A 20,933-nucleotide genomic window follows, 5' to 3' on the forward strand; every position below is an offset into this window, starting at 1 on the left:
AAATCTTAGTTTAGATCTAGTAAGCTGCCACCACTCAATCAGGAAATGTGGATTGAGACACAGTCCTTCCCCAAAATCCTAGGGGATTCCAAGAGCCCCAAATCCATGGAGTTCTTACACCCAGGAGAAACAAACCATTCCCCCTGCTTCCTCCCCCCTTCCTTTTCCTAGGAGAGACACCGGGATCTAACTACAGAGGGATACCTCCCCCTTCTCTTTCCCTGAGAATCCACCCAAGGAAAGACCAACAAGTCCTTAATAGAAAAGAAAAGAATTTATTAAAGACTAAAAAGAAAATACAGAATCTCTATGAGCCCAAGCTGGACACTCATAGGGTATAACCTTATCAATCTCTGGAGAGAATCCCCTCTCCCGCTTTTCTCAGTAAAAAGCAATATCAGCAAACAGGAATAAAGCAGTTCCTTTAGCAAACACACAATTGCAAATATAGAAATCAAATCATAAGACTAATTTGCCTTTCTAATTAATACTCACTATTAATTAGTAGAAACTACTCCAGGAGAACTTGGAGACATGACTGTCCTCTGTTAGATTCAAGAACAGTTCTCACTAAGACAAAGGCTTCCCTCCACAGAGATTTGAAAAAATCTTATCTCTGATTGGTCCTCTGGTCAGGTGGTCACCAGGTACTACATGTTAACCCTTTACAGGTAAAAGAAACCTTAACCCTTAACTATCTGTTTATGACAACCTGTTTAGGGCAATGAGAACAAGACTGCTCCAAAATTAATAAGGGCAGGAACATAAAGGTTCAGATGCTTTAAAAGATCCTGAAGGGCCAAAGGGATCCTAGAGTGCAGCAAACAGAACAACTCCGATTAGATCCAGAGCTTGTGTAATTGGCGTGGAGAGGGGGGAAATAAGATGTTCCATATCAGCTCTGCGGGATAACAACGGTCTTTTCAATTAATTTGCACATGATGCCAAGTACAGTGGGGCCCTTATTGGACTTGGGCATTTTGCTACTACTGCAACACAATAATCATGTCCAATGACAGACATCATGTTTTCACATGATGTGCAAGATTTAATGCTTGTGCTGTAATTGCACTTAAAATCAATGGACTCTGCTGCCCAGGGGTATCTACACAGCGCACAGCAGCAAGTTACAGAGCCCAGGTCAAACATCTCAGGCTCCCACTGAAGTGCTAAGAACTGTCATGTAGATGTTGTGGCTCTGGCTGAAACTCAGGCTCTGATGCCCACCCCGTTCCCTAGGCTGTAGAGCTCTAGTCTGTTGATCCAGGCTCTGAGACTGGCTGCTGCCGGCTGTGGAGATGTAGCCTACTAGGTTCCAGGGCTCATGCATACACCTCTACCCCGCTATAACGCGGCCCTTGGGAGCCAAAAAATCTCACCGCCTTATAGGTGAGACCGCATTATATCGGGTTTGGTCCGGTATGCCGTGCCAGACTGGGCCGGCTTCCCCAGCAGTGATTTAAAGGGCCCGGTGCTCCAGCCGCTGCGGGAAGCCCATGGCCCTTTAAATCACCGCCGGAGCTCTGGCAGCAGGGCTCAGGTGGGGATTTAAAGGGCCCGGGGCTCCCCGCTGCTTTACCGTATTATATCCGAATTCGTGTTATATCGGGGTCGTGTTCTATCGGGGTAGAGGTGTACTTCTCAAGAGTGAGGATCCATGCAGGCAAAATGTCAAAGAGGATTGGTCCATAACCCCCAGAGACTCCACAGGCCCTGCTGTAGAAACAGGTAGGATGTGACAGATGGAAGGAGAAAGAATTGAAAGTTGAGGACATGGAGGCAGGGACCTCATTACTGTCATCTTCCTTCTCATTAAAGTTATTCAGCTACCCATCATGCAGACTTTTGTTAGATACTTTTGCTATTCAGAGCAGACCAACCACTCATTCACCTGATCTAGCATGTAAGATATTGTGCAGTACACACAGCTGGAAAGCCATAGATAATGCGGGATAAGCAGCATTCTGTTAAGGAAACAGTAGAAAATATGTACCCTTAGATACTAAAACAAGAACAAGGCTATCACAGTGGCTAATAATGCCATCATTAAAATGCAAGTTTTAAAGCTAGACAATATAGGTCAAATCCTATTAACTACACCAAGCCTAACACTATGGGTTTGGTACAAGATAGGCCAACCTCTGTAGTCCTAAGTAATCTGCTCCCCAGAGACCAGCAGTGGAGTCAATCTGCAACCACTACTATAACACAAGGTCTACTCTATAGTAAACACTTGCAGCTCTGTAAGAGTAAGGGAGGTGGATCTGTCAGGTGCCTCCACCCAGAGCAGTGAATGAACACCAGCAGAGCACAGTAGCATTGCACCTATAGATGTCAGGCTACTGTTGGGCAAATAACTGATATTTTCTGTTCGGTGGCCAAACTGAAAAAGTCTGGGAAAAGAATTATTTTGGTAAGACCCTAAATGAAAATTTGTTGGTACCTCACCAAACAAAATAACTGGCAAAAAGTCATTTAGGCTCAAATGAAATATTTTGTTTGACCCAATACAAAATGTTGCATTTCACTTTGTGGTGTTTTAGGGCCTCCTCCTCTTTTATGGGGGGTGTAGTTAATCTAGCTACATTTAAAAATGAAATGCTTTAAAATGAAAAGTCAACGTGTTTCATCTCAAAAATGTGAAAACAAAACCTTTTTCTGAATTTCACACACACCATTTTAACTAAATCAAAACTATTTCCCAAATTAGAACGAATTCGCAAACAGTTTTAGCTAACCCAGAACTGCATTTTTTGATGAATAAACTACTGGCTGAAGAAATTTTGCCCAACTCTACTTCAGACCCTTTGTCTGAGATCCTGGCATTTATTTCTCCCCTCCCACCATATATAGCAGAACTGCATTGGGTTCTATCTTCTGGCTCTTTCATGGTGAGAGAGGCCAAATTTGCTGTTACATAAGTCCTACTAAAGTATTTGTGTAGTCAAATACGTAAAATAAATTTAAAAAGTGTAATGTGGATTAAAATGGGAGATCATCAACATGCAACATTCTCATTGATTTTTTTTCCCAAGTATTGGAGTGATTTTTCCCCACAGTGAAGGATCTAGATTTTGTAGCTAAGTGTGATACCCCTTCTATTTTCTGAACACTTGGGCAAGATAGTCTCAGCTTTTCTACCTGCTTTTACTTGCATTAGTCCTGCAGAATAAGAAGTCGGTCAATCTGGTTGAGGGCAGTTAAAGAAGCAAAAATTGAGATCATCAGTTTAAAAAAAAAAAACCCTACAAATTAACTGGAAAGATGGGTTGTAAATAAAGGTAATCTTAGAAAAATATTAGTGTAACTTCTCATGACTCATTTAATTTAATCTACACAAATAGTAAATTGCCTTCTTAAAATACAACCATATTCCTTCACTTTAGAATTCAGGTTTATAGTTAGGTATAGCCTGATTTTACTACAAAACCTGCTTGCCCATTGTGTGCCAAATCACATCTGTGAAACAGCTAGGTCCAAGAATGCCCAGCCATCATGACCTACTCTTATTTATGGCACAACGATTATTTATTAAATTAGATTTCAATCTTATACAAACTCAATACCAAAGGACACCGATCCAAACTTTCACATGAGCGTCCTTGATATGCACTTAGAAATCCAACAACATAGGAGACGCAAATAAAAATTAACCAAAGCAGCAGCACTTTATCTCACCTTTCCGCACACCATTTCATCCACAGTCATGTAACCCTTATAGCCTAAAACATCCCATTGTACTTTCCCCACTAGACAAAAATCCCATCCTCAACTGCCTCAGCCTTTCACCAGTGCTCACCCAAATAGACAGGTTTTGCCATTGGTACTCACAAGATACCAATTAACCTAACACAGACAAACCATCAAAACAGGTCCCTTGCCCCAACAGTGAAATGCAGAAGAATTGAATTTCCAGCTGCTTATCTTCTAATCACATTCCAAACACTAGATCAAGAGCTGGAGTTCAAGACCTTTGTGATTCAATCCTTTACAACACACACTGTCTCTTTGGAGGTGGAAAAACAGAGAGGCTTTTTAATTCTGGTGGTACAATTCAAACAAATTAACATCTTTACAACAGCAATAGTTACAAATATTCACAATACACAATATTCCTTATGTGGTGTATAAGAGGCTACATACCAAATAATTATTCTCCAAATGTATTGCATCCATTGACCCAAACTGTGGGAATGCATCTTTTGTCAGGCAGCAATGGAACCCATTTCACAGCAGTGAGCTGCTGGGGAAGCACGTCCCTCTGTTTCAGCATTCTACAACTAAAGACTCAAGAGACACCCCAACACCTCACTTGTACCTCAGTTCCTTTCTAAGATCCCATTCCAGCAAAGCAATTTAAGTTCACAAGTAGTCCCACCACTTCAGTGAAGCTGTTCACATGCTTCAATACTTTGCTGGATCAAGGTTGAACCTCCAGGCACATCCTGTAAATCTCCCAAGCAGAGGTTGGGTCAGGGTGAATATGCAGAAGAGATACATTCAAACAGAAATAAGTTATTTAACAAAACTCTTCATTACATTGCCTCCATTCATCCTCACTGTGACAGCCTAACTAGCAACGACTGTGCTAAGTAGGTTAAGGGGTGACTGTATTATAATCTATAAGTACTTACATGGGGAACACATATTTACTCTTCAATGTAGTAAAGAAACATATAAACACAATCCAATGGCTGCAAGTTGAAGCTATACAAATTCAGATTGGAAATAAGACACACATTTTTAACCATAAGACTAATTAACTGTTGGAACAAATTACCAACAGTTGTGGAGGATTCTCCATCACTTCCAATTTTTAAATCAAGATCAGATGTTTTTTCTAAAAGATATGCTTTAGGAATTATTTTTGGGAAGTTCTATGGCCTGGATTACACAGCAGGTCACACTAGATGATCATAATACTCCCTTCTGGCCTTGGAATCAATGAATATAGTAGTACTCCTCCACCTTCCTCCTAGCTGAAGTGACTGAAGCATCATTGTCCCAAATAAAGCACACACTAAGAGCTAGACTTAGAGGTTTGCAACCCAACCTGAACTCAATTGGACCCAACTACAAGTGGTGGATTGGGGTTGGATCGGATGTAATTTGTATTAGTATACATTCGGTTAGCTAATCACATTATCATTGCCTTCATCCAACTTTCTTTTTTGCCTGTCTGTTAACAGGGCAACTAAGGGCAGGGAAACATGGGCAACTCCCTGCAGGGAGCAGCTCCCCACATGGTTACCAGTAGCCTTATCAGCACGCCAGGGGAAGTGAGCCAAGCAAGACATGCACTACAGCAAGGACCAGGAACTGTGAACATAAGTAGGAGATCTCCTCCTTACCTCACTAAGGCCAGTCTACAAGTCAGGAGCCTCCCAGCAGCAGGAAGGAGCTCGACAGACTGGTGCAAAGGGAGGAGGAGTGTGATCGAACAGATGCATGGAATCTGCAGTCCACTAGCAGCAGTAGCTGCCGCTCCAAAAGAGCAGGAATCTGTATTGGTAGGCGAGACACATTTCCTGTGCACAGATGGAACATGCCTGTCCCTGGGTGCAGTGCAGGGTGCTGGGCAGCTGGGATCTGGCTCCTCCACTTTCCCCCCAGCTGGATGCAGTAGTGGACATGGGGTATGCATCTCTGGCATCCTGATGGCACCCGATCCATAGAAGCAACCCCCTTGCAAGTGGCAAGGAACACTCACATCACATTGTGGTTTTATCTCCCTCAGTACTGCTGCAGGACTCAATCACTTTCACTCCAGGTCCGCCCCTACTCCTTTCATGTGACCAGAGCTGGAGGCATTGCAGGCTGGGGTTCAGGCAGAGATGGTGCTGAGGCATGGAGTTCAGACCAGGATCTGCAGCTCCCTGGAGCTAGGTGGGGTGTCTGGTCCTGGTGGGATGGCAGCGGCTGTAGTGTGTGCCTCCTAGTTTGGTCATATAATACAACACTGTGGTATGTCAGTACATATGTGAACCAATGAGTCTCTGATACGGTACTGAAAGGTGCAACATGTATTGTAGATGGCCCGAAGCTTCAGCATGTTGATAAGGAGTGAGGCCTCATGCGCCAACCACAGTCCCTGCACTTTCAGTGACCCCAGATATGTCCCTCAACCCATCATGGAGGCATCAGTAACAACTGACCTGGTTGGCAAGGGCAGCCAAAAGCAATGCCTTAGGAAACAATCGCTGGATGCTTCCACCACAGCCAGGAGTCTAGGCCCAGTGGAGGAAGATGAACCAGTCTGTCTAGAGATTGAAGGGTAGGATGGTAAAATCGTCCTGAGCCACATTTGAGGGGGGACAAAGGCGCAACCTTTCTAACTGGACCATCTGCATGCAAGAGTCTCAAAAAACTCCAAACTGTCATGGAAGGCTTAGTTTACTGTCTGTGGCAAATTGTCTGAAAATGGTTGGTCAGCAAAAATGCTTTCAACATCACAGAATCTAATGGGGCTCCAATGAATTCTATTTTTCATTGGGAGCCAAAGTTGACTTCCTAGTGTTTAGGACGAGACCCAGACAGTCAAGCAAGCACAATATGTTTGCTGACATGAGCAAGAACTTGCTGTCTAGCGCTGCCCCTCAGTAACCAGTCATCCAGATATGGGAAGATGTGAATTTCCTTCTTCCTAAGATATGCCATAACAACAACCACACATTTGGTAAAAACCCAGGGGGCAGAAGAGAGGCTGAATTGAAGCACTATGTACTAAAAGTGGCATTCCGACATGAGGAATTGAAGGAACTTTCTGTGGCTTGGCAAAACCCACCACATTAGAATAGGCATCCTGAAGATCCAGAGCAGCAAACCAGTCATTCTGAGAAAACATAGGGAGAATAGTCAACAGTGACCATTTGGAACCTCATATACCTGATATGTTTGTTGAAACTGCAAAGATTGAGAATGCTTCTTACCCCTCCCTGGGATTTGGGTACCAGGAAGTAGCAGGAACAGAAGCTGTGAACCTGATGTTCCAGTGGAACTTCTTCCACCACTCCCAAAGCTAGTAGAAAGTGGAACTGCTTGAGCAATATCTCATGACGGGGGTCCCTGAAGAGGGGTGGGGAGGATGCGTGGAGAGGAACTGCATGGCATAACCCAGTCTGACAGTGCTTAGGTCCCAGCTGTCAGTCGTGATAGCACCGAGCATTATGAAAGCGGGACAGTGTGTCCCCAAAGGGGAGACATGAGGATAAAGGAGCAATGACTAGAACAGTACTCTGGTCCAAGGAGTCAAAATGCACTCTTGGATGATGCAGGGGGTGGAGGCAGATGTATGTAGACTGACCAAACCCCAAATATGGTATCTATCCCTCTTTCTGGGGTAGTCCTGTTACATCAGGCGAGGAAAAGGCTGGCCAAACATGCACTGTGGACAATACTACTGCTGCTGTTAAATGCTGCAGTGGCGTCTCTGCACTGCCAGCGTGTACAGCCCCAAGGACTGAAGGATAGCTCTAGAGTCCTTGAAGGAGCGCAGCATTTCATCAAATTTTGTCCAAAAACAGCATTTGGCCATTAAAGGGCAAATCCTCAATGGCTTACTGGACATAGGAAGCAATGCCCAATATCTGCAGCCAGGAATTCCGCCTCATTGTGACCGGAGAGGCCATCACTCTGGCCAAAGTGTCTGTGCCGTCAAGCATGGACTGCAAGGACATCTTAGCCACCAAGCAGCTCTCAGTGAGAAATGCCCAAAATTCCTTTCATGAAGGCTCAGGCAGCTGGTCTGCAAACTCTGACATAGTGGTAGAATTAATGAAATTTTATTTGGACAGCAAAGCTTGCTGATTAGCAATTCACGTATGTAAGGAGGAGGAGGTGTAAATCTTCCTGCCCATGAGGTCCAAATATTTAAAGTTCCTATCCCTGGGTGTGGACTTCAACCTGCCCTGCTGGGCTCTGTCATTCATTGCAGTTACAACTAGAGAATTTGGGGCTGGATGGGAGTAAAACCCCTCAAATCCCTGCACAGGAATAAAAGAGCACTTTTCCGTGTGCTTAGCTGCAGGCAGTAACAAAACAACTGTGCTCCAGAGGGCCTTAACTGGTTCAAGGAACACATCACTAGTAGGGAGGGCGACTCTCCCAGGGCAGATGGCTGCAGGATATACACTCATTTGTAGGTGTTCTCTTGCAAGAGCTTCACTTGGGTACTGAGAGAATCAACTACACACTGCAAAAGGTCTTGTTACACCTTTAAATCTTCTGGTACTGAAGGGAAGGATGATCCAAGGATCACAGAATCATCCAGAGATGATGAGGACCTTAACTAAGCCAAAGCCAGATCTAGTTGCAAGGCTGATGGATTGACTCTGGAGACTCCGCCTGGAGGATTAACAGTCCCTGGGCCTGGGGAGAATCGACGGTCACCACTGCAGACCTGGCCAGCGATCTCGCCTTCAAGCGAGACGAAGAGGGGAACCTCCACAACTGAGGAGCATCCCACAGATTCCATGGAGGCCAAAGATCTGGATAAGGCATTGGTGGCCAGTAGGCACCAGGCCAAGAGCCTCATCCCAATCAGAAGACGAGTATCAATCCTGGTATCTGTAATGGTTCATCAGCAACCCTCAATCCAGGTTGGGTGATGAAGAGTGGAAGGATGACTGTCATAAACAGATAGTTAAGGGTTAAAGTCTGTTTTACCTGTAAAGGGTTAACATGCAGTACCTGGTGACCACCTGACCAAAGGACCAATCAGAGACGAGATAATTTCAAATCTCTGTGGAGGGAAGCCTTTGTGTTCTAGTTAGAACTCTTTTTGAATCTAAGAGAGACAGTCATGTCTCCAAGTTCTCCTGGAGTAGTTTCTACTAATTAATAGTGAGTATTAATTAGAAAGGCGAATTAGTCTTATGATTTGATTTCTATATTTGCAATTGGGTGTTTGCTAAAGGAAATGCTTTATTCCTGTTTGCTGATTTTGCTTTGACTGAGAAAGGGGGGAGGGGGAATTCTCTCCAAAGATTGATAAGGTTATACCCTATGAGTGTCCAGCTTGGGCTCATAGAGATTCTGTATTTTCTTTTTGTTCTCTTAATAAATTCTTTTCTTTTCTTTGGACTTGGTTAATTCCTTCCCTTGGGGAAATTCAGGAAGGAGGGGAAGTGGGCTGCTTCCCTGTGTGTAGAGATTCAAGGCGTTTGAATCCAGGTATCTCTCTTCGGAGCAGGCTGGAGAGAGGGAAGAGAGGGGAGGGGGAAGGGTCCTCCTCTGTGAATTGATCTGTGTTCCCAGGGAGTGTCTTTGAAGGGAGACAGGGGGGAAACAGGGGTGTCCCGGCCCACGAAATTGACCGGGTGGTGGCAGCCAAAGGGGAGACCTACCCTAGGATTTTGGGGTGGGGGAAGACATGCTGGTCCTCACTTTGAAACCCCCCAGTTTCAAGTGAGGGTGCAGACCATGACAATGACGACTCCAACTCTGACACAGATGTAGCTAATTACTTCATTTTATCATTCACTTATTGTGTGATGTTATGATAAACATGCTATCTTATATATAATCATTGTATGCTAAATAGACTTAAGTTGTAGAATTATAAAAGTATCAGAGGGGATAAGTATACATTAGCTATCTAAGTAAGTAGGGCTGAAACACAAGACCTACAGGCCTCAGCCTGTAAGATGTCAGCTTAGCCATACTAGGCCACAGACATAAGAAATGCTTGACATAAATAAGTAACCAAAGAATGACCCTATATCACAAGATCATAGGAAAAGATCTGCCAATGGGTGGTATTGCAAAAAATTAACTGTAAGAGTTATTTTTTGCTTACAAGATATCCAGTAGTCACATTTTTCTAACACATGCCCTAACCACAAGGTGCACCATGTGCATAAATGCTAATGAGGTATAGTCAGAATCACATTATAAAAAGACATTGGGAAAGTTTAGCTCCCTATTGGAAACTCCAGCAGGAACCACCCCTCTACTGATGATCAGTTGGCAAGGCAGCCATTAGACCTTAAGAATATTATTAAGGATGTGAGCATAACTATATTTGTAACTTGTTCATTAGTCTTTATAAAAATTCTATAGGTATAGGAAATCTTAACAACTTTAATAAAACTTGTAAAACACACTAGACATTGTATTTGTAAATGTATGAGTGGTCACTACCCTTGGTCTTTGTGTGTTCCCAGAAACTCCAAATCTGAAACAAGCAGTAGAGGTGACTTTCAGTCTGTTGAACTTGAAACTGTAGTCACCAGACCTGAGCCCACGGTGGCATACCACCATATTACAAAATTCACATTAAATAAAATAAAAGGCTATACCAAGGAGCCTCAGGATCCCAGAGATAAGGGTGGAACGAGACCAGAGGAGAAAGTAACCAGTCTGACTCGTCCATCATCCAGAATAAGTGGTACCATCAGTACTGAGCATGCCCATTCCGGAAATGGTGTTGGTCTTGAAGTCAGCAGCGGTACCAGAGTGTCTGATGGTGCTGACGTCAAGGGCAGTGAAAGCTGCCACAGAAGCATTTGTGGTGCCGACTGCAGCAGTGCCAAGGAGATTCCTGGTGCCAGGGTCGCCCATATGCATCCCAGTACCAGCCCTGCTTTCACAACCTATGGAAGGGCAATATTGGGGTACGGTATCAAGAAACCCGAGGGTTCAGCATCTTGTTCAATTGCCAGAGCTACAGATAGCAAAGCCCTGGACCAAAGAGAAGATTGGGACCAAGAAGCAAAGGAGATCTGTACCTGCCTGATACGCTGCTGAGGTGGAAACAATCGATACTGGCATCTCCCTCGTCGGTGCCAGACTCAGATGCCTGAAGGCTGCAACTAGAGTAAACGGTACAGGATTTCGAACCTCCGTACTCAGTATCAAGGAAGGGTTAAAGGTACCCATGCCATCCTGCACACTGGTACCAACTCCATGCCAGTCCATGCTTTTCCTCGGGGAAGCAAAAGAGTCACCCCAAAACCAAAAGCAGTCTTAACTGAGATCATGCAATCTCTTCTTCAGCACAGTTGACAGGGTATGGCTCCTCCATTTCTTCGGAGAGGCACCTGCAGCAGCACTCCAGGAACCCGAAGCACCGTGTGTGGGGATCACTGTGTGGGATTGCTCCGCCACACAAAGGACAATGTTTAAACTCCTGTGAGGGCATCACTGAGAAAACAAAACTCCTACAACTATATACAACAAGGGGAAAAAAACTAAACTAGTTGAGAGGTTAAGACCACACAGAGCTCTGACTCAGCTATAGACAGTAAGAAGGAACTGAAGGAGAGCCAGTGTTGCACTGCCACATGCAGCTAAGTGAGGGGCTATGGCCATGAGGTGCGAGCACCACCCCCTACAGGTACTGCTAGGCAAATTTCTCCAGCTCCAGTGCACTGGGTGTGCAAATACCTAAGTGCAATACACGTCTGCACCTACTCAAAGAAGGTTACTTTAATGCCAGCTTTTTATTGAATGCTTTTTTAATTAAATTCCTCTTCAAGTGAATGGTGGTATTCCTTCTTTCATTTTAATGGCAGTACAGATAAAGGTTTATTACACACTAAAATGGTTTATCCCTCCATAACAAGGTTTGATAAGCGGCTACTGTATCATATAAGAAGAGTTATTGAAACTAACTACTGCGCCTGATGAGTGGCTATTTTTCAAGCCTCAAAATTCTATTGTTTTGTATTACCCTTTCCTACTAATTACTGAAAGGTTTACGAAGAAACCACGTCCCAATTCACAGTTTATCTTAGAAGTAAATAAAATGGGTCTACAAAAAAAGAGAAGACTCTTAGTGGAGTTACATTGATATAGATCAAGAAACAGAACATAAAAATTCCAACCACTCCCTCTCTAATTACTTAAGTATTCATACAATTCTTGCATAAAAATATTATAAATATTTAGTTTTATATTTAGGGCAAACCTAATACCATCATAAGATTTGAAAGGACAAAATGTTTAACCCTGAAAATTGAGATCACAGTAGAAATAGTGACAGGCAAATAATTAAGGAAGTGCTTATCAGCTCTTTCCACCATTCTAATTCTAAGATATATATTCAGTTTCTTGTACAACATATTATACTGGAATACAAAGTATCAGAGACTTTTGGCAGAAGAGATGACTATTAGAAAAAACACCTTCCAGAAGCACATTGCTAAAGGCTCAAATGGTGGTCCCATAAGTTTAGACGAGACCAGGTTCAAGTCCCAAGGTGAGGACAGGTTCTCTTAATTTAGGGTACAACATTTCCAGGCTTTTAAGGAATCTGATTGTCATGTCACTTAAAAAAACAGACTGTTATCCACATGAGGGTGGCAAGCTGGTCTCACTGCCAGGTGAACCTTGATAGAGGAACCTGCTAAGCATTGCTGTTTCAGGTGCAGCAAATAGTCGCATATATGTTGGATGGATGAATGCACTGGAGAAACTCCAGTTTGCCACGCCCAGACAGAAAATCACTTCCATTTGACAGGCGGGAGGCCCTAGTGGAGGGCTTTCCACTGCTTAGTAAGACCTAGCAAACTTGATCCAAGCAAGCCTCTTTTCTGGGATTTAGCCATTAAGCTTCCAGGCTGTTAAATGAAGGGAACACATGTTTGGTAGTTGCCAACTGCTGCAGACCATCAGCTACACAAAACAAGTCCTGCAAGGTTTATGCAGCTCTACAGTCAGAAACATTTTGTTCTTTAAATAGACCTCTAAAGGTTTTTTTTCCATTGTATTGTATGAATTATGCATTAAAATGATGATATATTAGGTTAATAAGGGGATTTCATTCTGGAAGACTGCAAAGCACTTCACAAAGCTGAATTGATAGGAACACCATATTTCATGCTGATACTTCCTCCTATTCAACTGCAGTATCATTTAAAATACAACACCAAAAAAAAAATCTAACAGATTTTTTTTTTAACAACAACAAAACAATTTGGACCAAAAATAATAGGATTTGTTTACTCAACAGAACACTTCTCAAAAGTGAATATGAGGGAGTGGGAAAAGAGAAAAACTGAGCAAAGTATGAGCAAATACAAGATTCTGAAATGATTTAAACCTTAAGAGAAAAGCTGAATAGCATGATTTGGAACTGGAATCCAGCTCAAAACAGAACGTATTTCTTTAGTTCACGTTCAAATATAATAGTTTATATTAGGGACTCCTTGTCATTTTTTTCCAGCTAGTTTATGTCATAAGGTTTGTGTCTTACACACTTCTCCACAACATGGAGAGTACCCTTCCTTCCCCCAAAGGGACTTAATTTAAATGCATTACCTGTTTTTTTCATCATCGATGAAGAATATGTTCCTTAAAAATGACACTGGCCTAGATGACCTGAAGCTGATATGACAAGTGAGTCCTACATTTGTTCCCTCTGGTGAGACTGCAATAACTTGGCCACTTGGAAACTGCACAGAAAGGGGATTAATCCTGTCACCATCTTCAAGTTCAAGCTCTGGAATTTCAACTTGTAGTGCTGACGGCCTGTGTTAAAAATCAATAATAATGATGTTTGTTACTGTTGCCCTTTGGGAGCAAAGTTAAGTCACACATCTATCAAACTGCTTTTTGCAGCTCGATACATGGACCATGATCATAGCACAAATTTGTTTTTTAAATTATTAGTCAACTGAAACTAACTGAAAAATTATAAGTCCTTTAAACATTTAACATGCCATTTTGTCTTTTACAAATGTACTGCAATTAGTTTTCTGTAGTGACCCACTGCAACTCAGCATTGTATGGAAGAATTTTTACAGACCATTGTTATAACTAAGGCCTAAGTATTACTTTTATTTGTTTCCTTAAAAGTCACCTATTGCTAAAGCTTTCTTCTATATTGATTTAATTGTATTAACACTTATCAAATTGTTCTAGTGTTCAAAACAGCTTTTACTCTATAACTATTTGCACAAAATGGAACTTCCTAGACAGAGACATTTTGAAATACTTCCCCTGGTCACACTAATTTAGGCACCAATCTTGCAATCAAATCTATGTGAGTAAATCCCCAGACCCATATGGAGTCTGGCTTGATCCAGTTGTGATATTATTGACAACAGTCATTCAATAAATTACTATTTCTCAACAGAAATCCTAGGTAATTCACCCCACCTACAAATGACCATCATCTGTAGAAAAGTGGATGCAAGATGTTCATTCGGGTCTCTGACACTGCAATACCTAGTCATAGAAATGTGCCACTAACTGCACTGGAAAATGAAATTTACTATTTAACCACAGAAAAAAATGTATCACAGGTAGAGGAAGTACAAGCTTCCTAACACTTGTCATATCAGTGTGCCTCAACTCTTACCTGGAGAGACTAGTACTAGGTAAGGGAGCAATTCAAGTTCTGCCTAACATGCTAACAATGTCACCAACTGCAGTATTAGTTTTTGATATGTTAGCACCTATCCACTGGAAACTATGGTGAGACCATACCATCATTTAACACTGGTAACAAAAACTTACCGGATGGTAACTTTAACCACTATTGCTTTGAGCTGTATTTGAACTAGTGCCCTAAAATGTAAAAGCTCTGGATACCATTACCAAGCCCTAGTATTCAAAAATATTAAGCTGTACAATGCTATATGGTACAAAACCCATGATAAAGGACTCAAAGAGGCATCTGTTAACCAAATATTGCACCAACTCTGAACTAATACATTTTGTGATACAGGAATGGAGATTAAAAGAAAGTTTTTGACTGTTTTCAAATCTTCAGTTTAACAGTGTCATTTTGGAGATCTAAAAAAATGAATACAAAGGTGCAATCATTAATAAATCTAATGTATAGACACTTTTAGATTAATGTTTGTTTTGTTGAAATATAATACAGCCTTGCATAGATAATGAAATCATAGTACATCCAGTGTGACACATTGATGTGTCTAACAAAATCATACTAACCCAAAATAACTGTTTGAGGATTTCTAATCAATTTGCAAGAGAAAAACAACAGCTACAATGTTTTCATCTAATCATGACATCAAAAAAAAACAACAAGCTTATAATGTGACTCTCAGGCTGAAGTCACTGAGAAGCTCTCATAGCTGCTGCTTTTTTCATAGTTCTGCTGTGCTTTCCAAAAAAGTACAAAAAGTGTGACAATCTGTCCTGTAATGATGGACGGACACATTTCTGGAGCACAGAGCTAGTAAAGAAATGATACATCATGAGCATAAAATGCTGTTCACTATCACTATTTCCTGCTAAGTATGGCATTTTCCTCCATTGAGCAGACAGTGATATGAACACCAACCCACACAGCAATTATCTAGTACCTCCTGCAGCGGAAAACAGAGGAAGCGTGATAATTATAGTGTTTATGGCAAATTAATCTGGAATTTAAGTGAAGATTTACCTTGAGTAGTCTTTTGGAATAATATTGACATACGTCTCAGTTTTCATATCCAGAGGAACAGGCACCAATATCAAAAACGGGGGATCAAAGTTTATCTTAGGTAACTTGACAGTACCAGACAGAGTTAATAGTTTGCAATGAGATGGGTTATCATTCAGAAAAACTGGCACTTCAGCTCCATATGTCCCAGGATAAGCTAATGAAAAATGGAACAATCAAACAAATATACGAACATAATTAAAATAAATCATTTGAAGACACAAACCTGATAAGAACTTTCTAATCAAGCATATTGCTTTTGTTTTCAAAATACAGTCAAACATGAAAACAATCTGCAGCACTAGTCTACTACGATAAGTTAGGAAGAAAAAAAATAGTTACAAGTGACTTGTCCTGGAAACTTGGAACCCATTTTTTTATATTGTTTATTATAAACTTTTTGAAATTCTGGCATTTCTTCAAAATTATTGAAAAATAAAATATTTCTTGCAGTTGATGAGACGTATATCCATTCTTAAGCACCATGAAATGTGAAACCACCCATCTCTACCTGTACTGTCATGCAGTCAAATTCCTATGGGACCTCTAAATCAAAATAATGGGATCCAATAACTGAAAATATAAATTCAACCTACCAGATTCCAAAGCCCTGTACTGTTTCCAACATAAAAATGCCTCTCACATCTCATCTGCAAATACACAAAAAACTTCTAGGATGATATTCCGATCCCACAGAAATAAATGCCAAAACTTACATTAACTTCAGCAGGGCCGGGATTTCATCCTATATATCTAGTACATCCAAAATAATTAAATTAAAAAAAAAAACATTAAGTTCGCAAAGTCAAACACTCATTTAGGAAATATCAGATTTATGGTTGCCTTAACTTGGTCTCATTACCTGATCAGATACTAATTTTTCACATGACTCCTATTTCAATCAGTGCACAAGTTGGAGAATGCTCACTGAATAAGCACTATTCAGTGTTTCTCTTTATCTTAATTACTCAATGTGCGTCCCCATGCATTATTTACTGCACGTCATCCAAACCTTGTTCTCAACACAGTTATTAATTTCCTCATAGTCTTTTCTATGATGCTCTCATCATAGTATCTTAGTTCTTTAATTAACGTATTTTACAACACCCCAGAGAGGAAAGGAAAATGAAGACCAAAATTGTCAAGTCTCCATTAATTTTGGGTGACAATTTGAGATGCTTAGGGTTTAGTTTTTCAGAGTACTCAGCATTACATAGCACTTTACATGTTCCAAACACAGCTTCCTTTGCCTTCAGCTACAGCTGTGAATGCTCAGCATTACAGCTGGGTGAAATTTTTATGGCAAATACTAAATTTATCAATATGCATTTTTCAGGGCACCAAAACTATTTGCAAATTTAAATCTAATTTGGCAACTAGTTTTGACCAAACAAAATGAAAACAAGATTTTTGAAAATGTGGATTTGATCACTATTTGATCACTATTTGAAAACTATTTGACCTGAACAAAATTTTTCCATGTTTTTGTTTGTTTCATCAAGAAACACTGTGAAGGTATGGGGTGGGAGCGTGGAGAAGGAGAATCAGTTTCTGCTTGAAACTAAGCAGTTTGGGAGGGGGAAAAGGGGGATTTTTTTCCATCTGGCTTCCAAACCAATAAATCAATCATTTGCTCAATTCTACTCAGCACTTCTGTAAATCCGACCATAGGTGTCTCCAGTTGGGTACCCAGAAAATGAGGAACACATAATGGCCAGCTGTGAAAATTGTGACTTGTGTGACACGCCCAGCAACATATAGCAACTTTGTGGCAGAGGCAGTGATAGAATACAGTTCTCTAGGGCAGCATTCAACTGCCTTTTCACTGCACAGCTGACTTATTCCAAAAACAGCTCCATCCTGTGTACTAAATGAGGCAGGAGTCCTGAGGGGGAAAATAGCAATAGTTTGCCAAGTGCACTTGATTTCCATTCTGTTAAAAGGTATCTTAATGACATGATTACATACTAACAATAACCAACTTTCCTCGCAAAACTTCTCTCTCTTTTCTACTGCTCCACTTGTCCAGCATTGTCACCTCAACCATTCAGAAGAATGTTATAGAGTTTGCAGGGATTTTGTATTCTCACAATTTTTCCTCCTTTAAATGTGACATTGCTTTCTCAAAATCTGAGAAAACTGGCCACGCCCACTCACCCTCTTCCGGGCACAATACTCTCATCCAGATTCTACTTCTTCCTTAAAAGCACAACTGACCAGGATTCCAAAAAATGCTACTACTGCACAACAGCACTAACCACACAAACTGAACAAGATGGATAAGATAATCATATTAAACCAGAATGTCAGTCTGATTCCAGACAATTATTCAAATCAGTTAGCCAGAGAAAACTACATATCTAGCATACTATGGGAAGTAGTTGTTATGTTAACTACACCTCTAGTGACCAGTGTCAAAGCTTGTGCTACACTACTACCTAATACTCCACCATCATTTGCTATATGGTAGGCCTTGGCTACACCTGAGAGTTACAGCACTGGGGTGGTGGCTTTACAGCACTGTAACTCACTCCCTGTCCACACTAGCAAGGCACATACAGCGCTGTATCTCCCTGGCTACAGCGGTGCACATACTCCACCTCGACGAGAGGAATAAAGAGAATAGCGCTGCTGCAGCAGCGCTGGGGTGCCAGTGTAAACAGGGAATAATCTTACTATGCTGTAACTGACCTCCAGAACCTTCCCATAATCCTTTTAAGTAAAGATAACTCTCTTTGTTTTTTTGTGATGCCTCTGTTTGTTTTGTTGTGAACACAGCTCCTGTTTGCTGTGAATGAGCTCCCTTTGGAACACCCACAGCTAGTGTTTACTTGAAGAGAGGAGGCTTGAGGAGAGAAGCAGCACGGCGTGGGGGAGGATGGGGGGGTCTGTTTCAGGGAGACTGCTTATCTGGTTTGTGAGGAAAAAAACAAAAAGAGGGCTATTTGCTTTCAGTGAGCAAGAGGGGGTGGGGGAGAGGGTCGGAACTTGCAGCTGCTGACACAGTGTCGGCTCCAAAAATCCACTCTCTCTCTCCCCCATGCTCCCTGTCACACTCCACACTACCCCACCCCCCTTTTGAAAAGCACGTTGCAGCCACCTGAACGCTGGGATAGCTGCCCATAATGCACCGCTCCCAATGCCGCTGCAGATGCTGCAAATGTGGCCACAACAGTGCGCTGGTAGCTGTCAGTGTGGCCAGATTGCAGTGCTTTCCCTATTCAGCTGTACGAAGACAGGTTTAACTCCCAGCGCTGTACAGCTGCAAGTGTAGCCATATCCATAGTCAAATTGCAACGTGATGTGGGTGTTTTCCTTGGGGATGTTTCATAGTGTTTACAAATTTGTCCACTTAATTTTGCCCACAGCTGTTGGAATCCATGGAATTAAGCAATTCCTCCTCTTGTTAATCCTGGAGATACTGGCGTGGGGGGGAGGGGGAAGAGTAATTGTCCTAATTCATAAGAAAAGACTCTAAAGGCAGCACCACAGAAACACTTACTGAAATTTTAGAGAGAGTTTCCTTTCTGATCCTGCAGAACCAAAAATAGGAAACAAACTAACAAAGAAAAAAAATACTCCAATTACAAACTACCACTGCAAACAAAAAGATGTAGCCACACATTTATTTCAGTCACCAGTTTCAGGAAAAGCCCATTTATAAAGTTCCCTCCTTAAGCCGGTCTCTGAGTTTCTGATTGTTCTCCATTTGGGCATCATAGGGTCATAGTTAAGGTTGTTTGGGAGAACTTAGCTGTGTACTGGCATAGATCTCTTTACTTTCCTGAAGAGGGATGTTTACCTATACCAGAGCCTTATTCCTTAAATAGTTCCATTGATTTTTATACATCTACTTAACACAAGGATGGGGAAAAAGTGGCCCCAAGTGGCTTTCCCTCATCTACATTTCTGAGGTCAAACCACTGTGGTTTCTTGACAGCCATTCTGTCCCAGCCACCACTTGTGGGGTCATGCATACTTTGCAAAGCACAGAAACAGATGTATTATGAACCCAAGGTGGATATTACATACACTTAAAACATAAATAGGTGTTATTTTTAAATATATATCTGTGTTTACACATACACCTGGGTGTTTTGAATTCTTAGGCTTACACATTGAAGTATCTTCTCCAGTCCTACTCACAACCCCCTTAAAACTTAAAGCAAGGCACTTTTAAATGAACATTTCATGAGAGGTTAAAAAAAAGCACTAGGACATTCTTTTAAAAGTGAACAACAAATCCGGACAATTCATTTCAATGAAGCACTGTCTTAATTGCCCCAAACTTCCTATAAACTCAAAAATGATATGTATGTGAAGTTTCAGTAGCATTGATTCTGGTGTAGTTTAAATTCAAAGAGAAATTCAGTTTCAAATTCACTCTAACAAGAAGTCAGCTGCAACTATAACGAGGCACAATCAGTTCCCATTGATAGTATTTATAACACTACCTTAACTACAGTAGAACATCATAGGGTGGGATTTTCAGAGGAGCCTAAGGGACTTGGGATCACAAATCCCATTGAAATTAACTCCCTTGTGCCCCTTTGAAAATGCCAGCCAAAGTCTAATGGCTTTAAATAAAACATCTGTCTTCACTGAACCAGCTTTAACTGCACTGTAAGTGTCTTTTTAACTGACTGGCTGAAAAGTGTCCTTTGGGTTTGAAATAGACGTAACTTCAACAGAACCAAAAATTTTCATAAAACTATTGAGAACAAAAAAGACTTCAACCTCTCAAAGTAATAACTCCAACAAGAAAAAATTGAGTCCCCAGAAGCACAAAGTTAAACACCGCTCCACTTGTTTTTGCTGAAGTCAGATCAACCTCAAGCCCAGCAGGCAGCTTTCCAGTTAAAAAGACTCTGCTGGTACAGTCAGAAGCACTTCAGTGTAAGCTGCTGCTTTCCTCAAAGCAGCTACAAACTTGAGGATGAAAGTCTGTAGAGTTTCAGTACCAAAATAAAAAGTGAAGTTCTGATTTAAACAGAGTGCAAACGATAACACTGTTAAGCAAGTTGTCGCAGTCCGGGCACTCCCACACCAACAGCAGCAGTAGGTCCCAGTACAGAACATCCCTTCCTGGCTTCAAATACAGGTTCAAATACAAAGTCTTCACTTTGCAGGGTCCCCGTCAAAAGCCTTTCCATTTCTTGGGAGGTTTTAGCAGAATACCACAATTTTTTAATCAGCTTGAGTACATGCTTCCCTTCCCCCCCCCTGCAGTTACTCCTTTCTGCTATTTCCTTTTATAGCTGCTAGCTAGGCCATGATTTTTTTTCAAGATCCAGCTGTGTCCACTCCTGCAGATACTTAACCTCTAACTGTCTGGTTCTTAAACACTGCAAATCCAACAGGTGAAGTAGGAATTTTGACTTTGGCTCTAGCTGGATTTCCCCAGTTTAACTACCCAGAGCTTCTAAACACCCAGATGGGTGGTTAAGTATTATACCACTTACAAAGAAAAAACTAAAGTTCTATTATGTTGCAAGATTTTCTAAGTTGAAAATATGCAGAAATACCTGCATTTTGTGTG

General features: G+C 41.5%; 1 protein-coding gene across 9 annotated transcripts in view; it reads right to left on the bottom strand.

Moving 5' to 3' along the window:
* Window positions 1-20,933, bottom strand: part of CFAP47 (cilia and flagella associated protein 47) — a 642,607-nt gene that overhangs the window by 508,651 nt on the left and 113,023 nt on the right. For all 9 annotated transcript variants that reach the window (XR_005597947.1, XR_005597948.1, XM_039536653.1 and 6 more), the window contains 2 exons: window positions 15,356-15,551; window positions 13,261-13,470 (listed from right to left, as the gene is read on the bottom strand). Coding sequence is in view for 7 of the 9 variants with exons in the window: in XM_039536653.1 (XP_039392587.1) it covers window positions 13,261-13,470; window positions 15,356-15,551 (406 nt within the window). In the remaining 2 variants the exon portion in view is untranslated. The remainder of the gene's footprint in view (window positions 1-13,260; window positions 13,471-15,355; window positions 15,552-20,933) is intronic.

This window comes from Mauremys reevesii, linkage group 1 (genome assembly GCF_016161935.1).
Source record: "Mauremys reevesii isolate NIE-2019 linkage group 1, ASM1616193v1, whole genome shotgun sequence".
Taxonomy (NCBI): Eukaryota; Metazoa; Chordata; order Testudines; family Geoemydidae; genus Mauremys; species Mauremys reevesii.